General features: G+C 52.0%; 3 protein-coding genes across 3 annotated transcripts; 2 read left to right on the forward strand and 1 right to left on the reverse strand.

The window, feature by feature from the left end:
- Positions 1-7,438: 7,438 nt before the first annotated feature.
- Positions 7,439-8,835, forward strand: J4E92_001263 (uncharacterized protein; the record flags this gene model as incomplete). Its single annotated transcript, XM_051492676.1, has 2 exons — positions 7,439-7,489; positions 7,537-8,835. 2 exons carry the CDS (start codon positions 7,439-7,441, stop codon positions 8,833-8,835), a joined length of 1,350 nt encoding a protein of 449 aa, XP_051358188.1.
- A 1,080-nt stretch (positions 8,836-9,915) lies between these two features.
- On the reverse strand, positions 9,916-10,844 carry J4E92_001264 (uncharacterized protein; the record flags this gene model as incomplete). Its single annotated transcript, XM_051492677.1, has 2 exons — positions 9,916-10,124; positions 10,655-10,844. 2 exons carry the CDS (start codon positions 10,842-10,844, stop codon positions 9,916-9,918), a joined length of 399 nt encoding a protein of 132 aa, XP_051358189.1.
- A 1,098-nt stretch (positions 10,845-11,942) lies between these two features.
- J4E92_001265 (uncharacterized protein) lies at positions 11,943-13,518 on the forward strand (the record flags this gene model as incomplete). The annotated part of the gene is made up of 3 exons (XM_051492678.1): positions 11,943-12,002; positions 12,047-12,972; positions 13,026-13,518. The coding sequence occupies 3 exons, from the start codon at positions 11,943-11,945 to the stop codon at positions 13,516-13,518; spliced, it is 1,479 nt and encodes a 492-aa protein (XP_051358190.1).
- Between the last annotated feature and the right edge of the window lie 76 nt (positions 13,519-13,594).

The raw sequence follows: 13,594 nt of genomic DNA on the forward strand, positions 1-13,594 counted from the left end.
CTGGTCCTGCCGATGCACATGCCGCTTTCGGCATGATGATTGAAACGGGAATAGTAACATCTGCATATGAACAAATTGAACATTCCTTTTCTCCTTCATGCTTCAACCGGTGAACGTGGGAAGTAAGACGAGGCTAGAGCCGTTGGTAATATATGAAACAGGACTAGCAAAATCCGCATGTGATCACTTCCAACATTACTTCTTCTCTTCCTTCGCTCCTAGATCGCTCACTCCCATCGGTGAAGACGGAAACTAAGAGCCAGCTAGGAGAATTGCCATGGTATTCGAAATGGGAAACAGTAACATCCGCATGTGATCACTTCTCACGTTCCTTCTTTCCCCCCACAGCTTCCTTCCTTCGGAGGCTACATGCTTCCGTCGGTTAATATTACTCCAGCTGGATAGCCGTAGTATACCAAGATACACGTCCCGGTCCGTTGGAGGGTGTTCACAATGCTGATCTATTGGATCGGTGACCTAGAGGCTAAAAGATCTGATAAGCCGAAGGTAGGAGTGGGGCGAGGCTGCACGACATACTGGAGTAGATCATCGCACATGTGGCATGTGCGCTTGGGGATCTGACAGGGTAGTGGTGGGAAGCAAGGCTGTATTGGGAGTCACTTGATACGCATTGAATGCGAAGTCGTCACAAAGAAGCAGTATGCATATCATGATCAATCGACGCCTTGATCATTGTATGATGCGATCACCTGGTGCGAGATAGTCTCCAGTGATCGTAGGGGGTACCACTGGAACTTGCATCGCGTATGGGCTAACTACATGATACAAATATCGTGAGTGGCTCGTCGCTCTGCTTGATTGTAGTGCCAGTGGACAGATTCGTCACATGCTGGATTCGTATCATCACACATAGTGGTTGCGCAAAGTGTATGTTGTAGTGAATGAATCTTCATCATTGAATTGAACCGGGCTGTTTTCGCTGTCTAAGCTACTACCATACCCGTCCCTTCTCCTCAAACTGCTCTCCGTAGAATAGAATCTCGTACAACGAGTTTTGTCGACTCCAACAAGTCGGCAGAATCGAAACCATCTCCCATCCCATCGCGCGATTCCTTCCAAGTTGAAGTAGCGACTTCGGTATCATATTCGTATCGGTGTTCGTAATCGTACATGTGTTGGGTATTCTGCTCTCCTGCTGCCTATCGACTCGACAAAAAAGAGGGTGTCGATGTCGCACTCAGTCCCTTTGCCGCTCAAGTGTGTGTTGTGCGTTATGAGGGTAGCGGGGGAAGAGGTCGGTTTGGTGGTGGGCCCGGGCAGGGAGGAAGCGTTGTCAAGTATTTTGATGGCATGTTGATGATGTGTGTGGTGGTTGTTTGGTTGGCGAGGTTGTGAGACCTCAGTGTGTGATGTATGGTTTGGCTGCTGTATAGATAACAGTTGGAAAAGTCGTTGAGGTGTAGGTGAGACTTGTAGAAGATGTAGAGAGGTTGTTGAATCAGATAAGCTGATGAGAGTGATAAAAGCTGATGGTTGGATGGCGATCATCTACAAGGGAAAAGTACCCTCCATATATACACACGCACCCCTACACGTCCTCAACACCAATCAAGGGGTTAAACCTGAACCCCCCAGTTCCAAAAGAATAGCGCATCGTCGCAATCAACGAACGATGAGAAAAGCACCGCCGATCGCCCGTAACGATCAGCATCCCATACCCACCGTAGTTCCATCAGAAGCAACGCGTCCGTATTGGGATTGGCCTCACCACCATCAGCGACAAACGTTAGCCAGGTTCAGGGTGTCTGCTTCCGCGGGAAACTGACCAGACTACGCCTGCTCGGTACCTTACAACGAGATGTGACGACAGGGAAACAAGGTTCAAGACCCTACTTCCCCCTCGGGGCGACTAGCATGCTGCTTTTTCTTTTCGCGAGCAGAGCTAGGAGTTTGAGAGGCACCGAGCGGAGAGAGAGGTGACTAGAAGCTTGCTTTTTCCCCCTCTAGCGCGCTTTTTCGATGGAACGGGAAAGACGAAGAGAGGGCCAAACGGGGGTTATGTGCTCAATACAGCTGTCAGTGCGAGCAAGCGTCTCGACTGGTCTGTCTCCACGTGCTTTCATGCTGTCTCAGACTGCGGGTGGCGTGGACGGTGGAGAGCTGTTGACTCTTACTTCACCGCGATACTGCATCGAGATTTCAGCCTCGTCCGCCACGCATTTTCCAAAAGGAACAGCCACACCCTCTGCCACACAACGAGGTGTTTCGATGCAAAGCGGTCCAGACGCGTTCTTTCCTACACAAGGCGTCTGAGCTGGGCGAGTAGGAAACGTTCTCGTCGGTACCGAGCTGGACTCAACAGTAACCCGTAGCCTGTGGCTAAATCTCCGCGCCTTGATTGTCAGCACAAAAACGTCTCAGCTCGTCCTTGTCTTCCTTCTTGGTGATCAGGCCATCATCGATTCATCGATGGGAGAGGATACAGGCTCGCTTCGCCTAGGGTCTTGGGCGCGAAACTTTCAGCCCTTTCTTCCTCCCTCCTACGCCGAACCTTCCTCAGGCAATAGTCCCTGCGTCTCTTTGTACGGATATCATGCCATGTCCCCTCTTTCGTCGGTCACTCCGAAATTTTACTGTCTTAGTCTTCGTTCTTGGCGTATTTACACGAAGACTAATCACGTCCGTATAGGCCCGACAAGTTTGGTCGTGGTAGAGATTGCGCGACGAGCAGACTGGTGGAAGTTACTCAAGCGCATGTATTTTAGCACCCGTGAGCTTATTTAGTGATGCTGGTGGCTTCACGCGCCGAGTGAGCCGTTGAAACAGGGCGGATGGGAGTGAACGTGGTGGGGAATGGTGGTTCCGCAATGTTCAGGCTGAAAGAAATGATGTGAGGCTTAGCGCATATCCAAGTGTACCAAAAGTCGTGATGAGTCTGCGCCGGATCGGACCCCCGTCGACCAATCGTCTCGAGACTAGCAAACCTAGCTGATGACCGTCTCCCGCGGATCTGGCATATCTGACATCTGACGTGCCCGCGCATTTCTTGTCCGCCTTACTGCACGTGAAGAACTGTTCATGTGCACTGGCCATGTAGATGCCTTCGCCACTTGGGCCTCAAGATAGCCTGTCAACTCTTTTTAGATCTAGAACTAGGTGTAAGCGACCTTGCTCCGCGGGGTACACGTGGGTCGCCTGTCCCAATGTCGCAGAATGGCAGCCGTTCAAGACTCGCTTCGGGAGCGAGTCGACCGCTGCGACATCGTGTTGTGGATGCCGATGGTGCGAGATCCGACGCTGCCGCCCCGGCAGACTTCCCACGATCTGGGACGCCGAAGAGTCGTCATATCGCAAAAACACTGCTTTACCAAGCAGTGCCCCTCCTCTCCCTTCGAGGGCCCCACCAAGGGGTAACAGGCTATGTGTCGCGTTGCTGCATACATGGTACAGTCTTTTACCAAGCAGATCGTACGCTCGATAGCGTATTCTACTGCTTTAGGTGTTGATTCTAATCTGTCAACAATAAGCTCTCGTAGACACGCCATGCGACAAAAAGCCTGGCATCCCCTGATACCCCTCAGATGAGCCTCAACGCGACCAGACACAAGCGCTTTGTCAGTCCATAGTTTGTACGCGACCACAGGCCCGCCTCCCCGTTAGCTTTACAGCTGCTCCGGGTACTACGAGGGCTTACGTTCCGCATAGCTTCCGCCACCCGTTGGTGTCGTGGTGGCTCATGGTGGGAAATGCGGTGAGCTCACCCCATTATCACGCGAAGAGACCTAGAGTCTGGAATTCGGTGGCTGAAAGCTGTTGAAGTGGACGTTGGGACCGCAAGTGCTAGCTCGTTTCAGTTGCGAGAATTGACCCGATTGCGCTACTCTGTGATTCGACCATTCGACAATCAGCTCATTGGTGGCTTTCCAGTTAGGAGGTCTCGTCGATATGGGGTGCTGGGATATCGTCGCGTTATCCGATCGCCCGTACCGTCTTCCCAGGTAGTAGTGAACGCAAGTTTAAGCCTAGAGGACCAATCATTAAAGGGGTCTGCTTGGCGTGGTCTTATCGACAACCGAGAGCAAAGCCGCCGGGGAACTTAGTGGGGCCGGCTTTGGTCACCTCCATCGTGAACCCATTTCCTGAGTAACCGAGTATAACCGTAGTAGTGATAAGTGTAGTGTTCGGCTGCTTGTAACCAGAAAGCCAAACTCGCTCATTCGTTCACAAAAGGACCGATATGAAGAATTGGTCGTACGATAGTCGCGTGAACACATAGCGATAGTGCCAAGCGATCCTCGCTCAAAGCCTTGATGTCATTCATCTCTTGCATCTTTGCATCTAATCAACCTCAAGTCCTTGCTAGTTGCTTGATAGTAGAAGGTTCGACGGGCCCAAACCCCAAGGTACCTCTTGCTGTCGATACTGGGGTAATCCCGCATTCGATAGTTGGCTGACAGATTAGACGGGTGGAATTTCATACCATATCAGTACGATTTGATGTACGATGAGGTGTCGACGCACATTCGAACGACGATACTGGCGGAGTTTGACAACATGGCGGCCATGATTCACGTGAAAAGTGGATTATGGCGTAACTCAACCACACTGTGCAATAAAGACGATAGTCGTTGCACCCAGCTAGCATGATGAGTTGTCAGCAGGATTAGACAGCTGCAGCCTGCACAAGCCCAGCACGTGTTGTGTAAGAAGAGGATGACGCGTGGTCAGTAGATCTACAGCACTATCAGCCTACCCGACCAAAATTTGATATACCAGAGTTGATGGTGACTAGGTTCCACCGTGTCGAGGGGTAAATACTATCCTGGTAATGCCGAGACTCGTGCTCCGTATCAACGCTTGCTCCCTCCGTATGCGTATTTCCGGAGCTCTGGGTATAATCGCGTAAACTGCTGAAGTGAGTATAGCGTTCTCACGTAGTGAGTAGCGAGTGGTTCATATGGTGGAGTCTGGACAACGGAAGGCAGGCTAACGATGAGCTTCGCCGTCAACGGCGCAAAGATGCGGGCCGCGCTTGCTTGCAAAGCACATGTCAAAATCCGAGGCCTAAATCGACGTGCGGTTGCTGACTGTGTCTGTTAGGCGCCCGACGACATGATTCACGAAAGACGCTCCGAGCGAGACGGACGACTCATACAAGCTGTTCTCGTAAGTTCCGGAAATATGACCTCCCGCGTGCGGCGCATGCACTACAGGAGGCCATAGCAATGTCTAAATTGTCATCCGCTCTTGACGCATGCACAGTGATAGTGCCGCTCGACTTCACGAGAAAGGGCGGTAGCACCCCATATCTTTATCACCTGCTGAACATCATCGTCGGGAACGATGTATGCGACGAAAGCCCTGATACTGGACTGACGGTTCCTGCAGGCCCATCAACCTGGTCCTTCGAACAGCGTTGTGACCTGTTCCCAGGCAGGATCGTACCATGGTACTCGCGGATCCGGCTCGGTCCAGCAACCACGTCGCGTGAGAAGACCGGGGAACATGTCATGGGAAAGAGAAACCCCAGTCTGTTGGAGGCTGCGCAAAAACCTGGGGTCAGAATGCGCTATGCACCTTGAAGTTCTCGTAGATATCAAGTGATGCGCCACCTGGTGGGTACTTGTCTTTGTCTCGCCTCTTAATCAACCCCACTTGCACTGTGGTACAGAGCACTATCAGCGCGATAATTCGGTCGGTGGCTGCTGATACTGATGCTGTGTCACTGACATGTTTAGGCCAAATGTGGTGATGGAGGCCGAGTGGCATGAAAGTACATCAGGGCCTAGGCGCAAAGGTCAGAAGAGATTGAGGGGCTTGTGTGAAAGGTAAGATTGCGCTGGTCGGCATGTCCCGTGGATGGAAGGTACGAGTCGGCGACGAGACTTCAGGACGCAGGAATACATTCGGCAGATGTGAGTGAAGGGTAGTGTATATGTTCATGAAGGAGTTCATGGGATTTTGTCCTGCAGGGGAGCGTGGGGAGGGCTCCGAGACGTTCCCGGGCCATCTGCCGGGTCCGCAATCGCAATCGTTTGACATGGTCTAGCCGTTTGCGGCTAGCACCAACGCTATCGAACATCTCGACTCCGGGGATGCGGCCGCCCGGCAACTGCCTCTAGCATGAACGCGGGAGTTGGAAATGAGCTAATGGTAAGCATCCGCATGGTCCCTGATATCAATCGCATGAAGGGGATTGTCGGCATTGTGTTTGTTGTTGGTAATGCGAAATTTGCGAGTGGCTTGCCGCCCACATGTCATGAGGTGGGTGGCTCATCGCAGTACCACGAGAAGCTGATCTTGGGTAGTCTCTTCTGAACCAGCAACAAAGAATCTAGGATAAGTTTTGAAAGAGGGCCTTCGATGAGCGCTACTCGATAGTATAGCTCCCTTTCCCCTTAGATCTCGTTAAGGGTTTTGTAGCCGGGCAAGAGGTCGAAAAGGCGATATTGTGACAGGCCTTACTTCCGGATTCCCCGTTCATGCTAAAGAATTGCATCTCAGACAAGGTTTCACTCCAGGGACAAAAGTTTGATAGTCGATAGAGCCAGGATTTCTCAAGATCCACCACAAGACTGGTCATCTCTTGGCTGCGGACGAATAGGACTCGCCATTCAGATTTCAGTCGAGGTGTCATGCGCCTTTTGCGTGCGCGGGATTGGACCGCACACCCATTCGTATGTACCGCTATCGCATGCAGCAATTCGCGCTATTCAGTGTCGCTTTTCGGAGATGGACGCATCTCGGTGACCGACGGCGAAAACAATGGCGTGTGGATATGGCCTCTTTCAAATTGGCAAGGTGATACACGTCCAGAAGCGTGCGTCTGGACGCTAAGTCTCACAGCCATCCTGGAAGCCACGATTTGCTCTTTCATCTAATTTCCTAACTCGAAAGTGAGGTCACGCGTAATGAATGTGGGACTGCGACACGCCGTTTGGCGGCTGTCAGAAACCGACTTCGCGCGATGATTGAGATCGAGAAAACAGCCACGACAAACGCCCACCGGCTAGAATTCACATCTTCTGCCCGATACATACTACCTCTGCGCCTAGACTGATATATTTGACCTAAGGATTCGGGGCTACTGATTAACAAAGACATCCGACATCATCACCTTTCTAGTGTGCCACGCTTTCCATTTTGACATCTGTCACACGGGTTTAGGACTAGCATTCACCAGCAGTATCTACCTTCACTTCGGTATAAAGCTCGTGTCTCCAACGCATCAATATCATCGCCAGCACACCACTTCTACCATCTTCACCTCTCTCTTCTACTCTCTATTCAGATCTCCAACATGTTCAGCACCAACACTCTTCTTCTTGCTCTTGGGCTTGCTGCTTCCTCAGATGCTTTCTTCCGAATGTCTTGCCCGGGACGAACTGTCAGAGAGCGACTTGATCCCATTGTCAACCCTGGAGCCGTTTCTGGCCATGTCCACACGATCTCAGGCGGAGCGGCCTTCAAAGCCTCCATGACCTACGCAGACACCCGAGCTTCCAAGTGCTCGTCATGCACGATCAAGGTAAGACAGTCACCTCGTTTTGGTGCTACATGACTAACGATTTGCAGGAGGACATGTCTAATTATTGGACGCCGCAGCTTTACGTCAAATACAAGGACGGATCCGGCTTTGCTCCTGTCCCGGTCATGGGTGACCCAGATGACACCAACGGCGGCATGACCGTCTACTACCTTCAGCGTCGAGGTACCAATGAGACTGAGAAACTCCACGCGTTCCCGGAGGGCTTCCGCATGGTCGCCGGGGACCCATTCACTCGCAGCTACGACGGCAGTCTTGCCGCCCAGGGCATCTCCTTCAACTGCCTTGGTGCGAACAAACCGGAAACTAACGGTTTCCCCGACTACCCATGCCCAGGTGGACTGCGAGCCCAAGTCTACTTTCCTCAGTGCTGGGACGGCAAAACCCTTGACCCTTCCGATCATAAGAGTCATATGAGCTACCCAGAGGGCAACGTATACAACAGCGGCAACTGCCCCGCCTCGCATCCTGTCCACATGATATCGATCTTCTTCGAGATCTTCTACGACACTGCCCTGTTCGCCGACCAGTGGGTTGATGGCAAGCACCCCTTTGTCTTCGCTCAAGGAGATGCAACTGGCTTTGGTCTCCACGGCGACTTCTTGAACGGATGGGATGTCAAGGTGCTTCAGAATGCTGTCGACAACTGCAACGACGCCGGAGGTGCAGTGGAAGACTGCCCAGCCGTGACCATGTTCACCGACCGAGAGTGCAACGACTGCAAGATCCCAGTATCGGTCAACGAGAAGACTAGTGGAAAGCTTGCTGCACTCCCCGGCTGCAACCCCGTCACCTATGGCCCGCAACGCGCTACACCAGGAAGTTGCCCAGACAGCACCACACCATCAACAGACGGCGGCTCCACCGATCACGACGACTTGACCGCCATCCAGGGCTGGGAGTACGTTGGTTGTGGCTCCGACAATGTGAGCGACCGCGCGATGAACGGTTCATGGACCTTCAACGACTACATGTCCATTGAGATCTGTGTCGACTACTGCAATGCCCGCGGTTTCACCTACGCAGCACCCGAGAACGGCAACGAATGTTTCTGCAACAACAGCCTCAACCCCAAGTACGCGCCCAAGGCCGGTATCATGGGCTCATGCACCAAGTCTTGTGTGGGCAACGTCAAGCAGATCTGTGGCGGTGCGAATGCGATGAGCATCTATCACAAGTGCTCCGGCGGCACATGCCAGAACAACAATGATGGTGGTGCGGCGCCAGTGCAGAGCAAGGCCTCCGTGGCTGCTAGGTGGATTCCCCTGTCGACCATGGCTACGGTCGCAAAGGCTGCTGCAGCTACTCCGGTGGTTTTGTATGGGTAGACGCGGCATGGATTGCGGACGAACCCTGCGATGTCCAATTAACGGCCTTGATGTCTCCCTTTTAGGGCTATTTCCTCTGTAAATCTGCAAGCGCATCAGATATATGATTGATGAATTCAAAACATTCTTTCTACTTCACTGCTCGCTTGATCAGTTTTGCTGATGCCCGCGCCAGTGACTCACGCCAACTTTCTAACAAGAAATTCTGACGTTCATAGTCAACTTTCGTTTAAATCAGGAGGCGCAACACCATAGCGCGGACGGATGCAAGGTACCCGGCCGGCTAGCTTGATGTGTGGCTCTAGTTTGGTTGTCAATAGCACTAGCGCGCCAGCGCCTTGATCAGAGTGGCTGTGCAACCAGGCTGGGAAGACCCGACATAATGCATATCAGAAGTTAGTCTCGCAATTGCATATCAAGAAGGCAGCTGAAACAATGACCATGAGCACAGAATGAAAATCATGGCTCGGAATAAACCATGTGGAGTAAAAGATGCTGGCACAGAACCTAGTTCGTGAAATTGATGCCATAGTCTTCGCATCTAAGCAAAATGCGTCCAGACCCTTGTCAAGGCTTATTTTCCGAGCCAAGTAGTTGCTGTTGGTGAAAGCGTCTTAGCTCCGAGCTCCGAGACGGCGGTAACCTATCACTCCCGTCATATTGCTTTCCCAGTATCTCCCTCTCAGACGCACCATCTTCAACCTCATAAGGATCAAGCATTCTGTGTTCTTGTAGTTCGAATTCGAAGTCTTGACGCGTTGCCGATGGTCGAGTTGCTTCAAAACTTTCGATAAAAGATGGGGCGACGTGCCTGAGGAAGAGCCGCAAGGTTGGGAGGGAACCGGTGATGATGATGAGACTAGCTTCGATGAGGCTAGCGGAGCTTGTCAGCGAGGGATCCATGCAAAGGGCTGATGCTCGGCGAAAGCTGCGCACTTACATCCACAGACTAGGGTAAACAGTGTCCCAAGAGGCGTCTTTGGAAGTCAACATGGGAGGAAGTAATGCGACGCGCACCGCACTCGTCACGCATGTACTAGCATATGAGTCAGTCATACTCGCGTACCTGGAGCTGGAAGCTTACATCGAGCCAACACCGAAAATCCCTATCACCATGATCTTCCGCTCCTTCGACATGTGCAGTCGCAAAACCATGGGTATAGGTATGATGATGACCATGATATCTGTGATGATGTTCAGTACCCCAGTAGCGATGTACAACGCCGCTTTGTTCAAGCATTGCCCTTCTGTGACAGTCACGTCGATGTTCTTTGCAAACGGTTCGCATGCTGCGAGTAAAGAGATGACGATGCCGACACAGGATCCGACGACAACGAATATGGTAAAGTAGACTCCAGCGCGGAAGCCGCGTGCAGGGCTCAAGTTGAGATAGAGACAGAGAAAGGACAACTTTGCGAAGGCGAGAGCTGGCGAGTACAGCACAGTGGTTGTCAGAGTTATCTATAGTCCTGAGGGTCAGCAAATGATGCTGCCGACCTTGCCGACGGTGGACCGACTCTCGCGATAGTATTCAGTTGGTGACCGGTAAGTTCCCACGCATGTACACCGATCAGACCTGCGGGCGCCCGGTCTGCGATGCTGTTATCAATCCCGTTCCATAGAACAAAGAAGCAATGGGCAGGACTTACAGATGATGAGTGACTGTACAGGTATGGCAAAGACCTGCCAATCGACGACCAGCTCATGTCAGCCGTGAGCTTACCTCGACAGAATAATTGCAACCACGTACCCAGGCAAGGAGCAGGCAATCTGACGCAGCTGTTAGCAAGGATGCATTACGTTTACGGGGAAGACTTACAGTCGTCAGACGACAGTTCCTTAACTAACACAACTTTGGTGTACGCTCGAACAGCCAACAGAAACGTGGAAATGGTCGTTCCCACGATTCCAATCCAGAGGATAATAGCTTCACCTCGTCGTTGTGGGTTCTCGAGATCTACCACATAGTCGTCTGGTGCGGGTATGATTGGCTGGGTGAGATCCGCCATCTTCCTGCGAGATTGCTTGCTGTGGAGGCAGCCCTCAATTGGGGTGCATTAAACAGCAAGACGGGGGCATTACTTCGATTTGAGTCTCACTGTCTCGCAGGATTCGAAACAAGCTGATTTGGCAGATCCAGCCAAATGGTAATCCACCTAAGCGAAGCAGGTTGATTGATCCGGAGATTTCATGTGCCGCTATTGTGAGCGAGGCTGAAAGTATAATGCAATGCGTCCTGTCCATACTGTCCCCTGTAATGGCAATGATGAATCTCGATCTAACTTTATCGATAGCGCAATCCTTCCGACTCAGCTTGCAGGCAACGCGTTGACTCCCAGTATCGTCCATCACATCTTGGTGCGCCTGTCTCAAGGTCATCTCCATCGAGTACCTACCTAGGTAGACTTTACTCGTATCGAATTGCCTTTCAGTTACTACAAGGCGATATACGGTGGCTTGAATTAGAGGTCCCGATGTGTCGCACAGCCGAACTTCTGTGGCATTGCTGCCACGCTGCTAGGGAAATCCTGCGAGACCAGGCCAGGAAAGGGGAACATGCGCGAAGGATGCAGGCGAACGAGTTGCGGGTCAATCATCGACTCAGCCGTGTCGGTACTCGATCTCATTGGATCGAGAGTTGTGTCGCTTGATAGACGGCAGAGCCGCGACGGTGCTATTCTTCCATGGGGATGCCGCCCGCAGCCATGCTTCCGCGGACACCTAGAAATGGCCGCGCGTTACCCAACTAGGACTAGCACCGGCTTGGTCAGTAAGTCTCTCCGATGGGTGCTCCTCCTTCCCCATTCCCTCCATGATCACTATGCCCAGACTCTCCATAAAACCCACGGCAGACTCCAGATTTGATGTAGTCGAGTCAATGCCGTCGGCACGGAGGCATCTGCCGCAATGGTCCAAAAGCGTAGAGATCATTTTCGGCTGCAGCCATCCGCGACCTTGCAGACTCGGTCAATGAGCTTTCACATCTTCGGCGGGTATCTAGTCCACCTATGAGATCAGTATCAAAAGGCTGATGACCCGAACACTCACACATTTTTGAGTTGTTTCGTCCTCCTCGTTAAGGTTCATTCACCGACTGTTCTTGCATCATGTTCTGTCTGAGCTTGGCCCTGCTCAGCGCAACGCGCGCCCAAAACGAATCCCACTGTGTAAGCTTTATGTTACCTTATGATGCTGTGCTGACTTTCTCCAGTGCACAGCTCTGACTCAGAGTCCTGTAGCCAAGCGCGTAACCTACCCTGGTCAGAATGCGTACGACGCTAGCATTGCCTCTTACTTCGATGGAAAGAGCAGACTGTCGCCCAACTGTATCGTGCAGCCCGAAAACGCCGAGGAAGTGGCTACAATTGTCAAGGCTCTTACGACTGCCAGCACGCAGAAAACTTGCAAATTTGCCGTACGATCTGGTGGCCATACCCCGATTCCTGGCGCCAACAACGTCGACGATGGCGTCACAATCGATCTGCTGAACATGAATGGAACCACTTACAATGCTGATTCCGAGGTAGCAAGCATCTTACCAGCGGCGAGATGGGGCTCTGTCTACGCAGCTCTTGAGCCACTAGGACGTATGGTAGCCGGAGGCCGAGGCAGTACCGTCGGCGTTGGTGGCTACCTACTAGGTGGTGGGATATCTCACTACGCACCTCGCGTTGGATTGTCTTGTGACAACGTGATCAATTTTCAGGTCGTCCTTGCCGATGGTCGCATCGTAAATGCCAACAAGACGTCTAATGCTGATCTCTTCACTGCTCTCAAAGGGGGTAATTGCAACTTTGGCATCGTAACGCGTTATGACATGGAGACATTTGAGAATGAAGATCTCTGGGGAGGTATCGTCTCGTGGCCTGCATCCACCGTCAGGCAGCATTTCAAGTCGCTTGTCGATTTTGGTCTCGACCCGAACAGAGATCCGAACGCTGCTCTGATCCTCTTCCAAGGATACTCAACAGCGAGTCCCGTGAACGTTGTACGAGCTGCGTTCGATTACACCAAACCCGTAGCTCGCCCGGATGCCTACAGCGAGTTTCTCGCCGTCAACAACACCCTCAGCGATTCTACCAAGATCCAGCCAATGAGCGCCATTGCTGCCGAGTTTGGTAGTGACACGACTAAACGGTACGTTTTCCCACTGACTTCAATGTGAGATTGTCGCTAATACAAGCAACTAGAGTTCAATTCCGTACCCTCTCATACAAGATTGATTATGAGACTCTTCAGGAGACAGCGCGTCTATACGACATCATGCTGACGGAGCTTCGAGCCAAGGCCTCTGGACAATGGCGCATCTCGTGCTTGCACCAGGTCTTTGCCACAAGCTACACGGCGAACAGTACAGCCAGAGGCGGCAACGTGCTTGGGTTGGAACGCTACACTGAAAATTTCATTATGTATCAGTCATACCTACTTTGGTCCGAGGCGAAGGATGATGACCTGTTCATTACTCAGGGCAAGATGCTGACCGACGGCATTCAGAAGTTTGCCATGGAGAAAGGCACAGCGGTGGAATACCTGTACCTCAACTATGCCGATAAGGACCAGGATCCGCTTTCGGCTTACGGTGCTGACAAGGTGGCGTTCATGAAGAAGGTCGCGAAAAAGTACGATCCGACAGGCGTCTACCAGAGTCAATTGCCGGGCGGGTTCAAGATTTCTCAGGTGTAGAATCAACAAACCTACAACAGCCTACAAACCTCAAATAAATTACCCGATTAGGAAGGTCGCAGAAAGCGTCGATAAT

The sequence above is a fragment of the Alternaria infectoria genome (genome assembly GCF_024043175.1).
Source record: "Alternaria infectoria strain BMP 0036 chromosome Unknown scaffold_1, whole genome shotgun sequence".
NCBI lineage: Eukaryota > Fungi > Ascomycota > Dothideomycetes > Pleosporales > Pleosporaceae > Alternaria > Alternaria infectoria.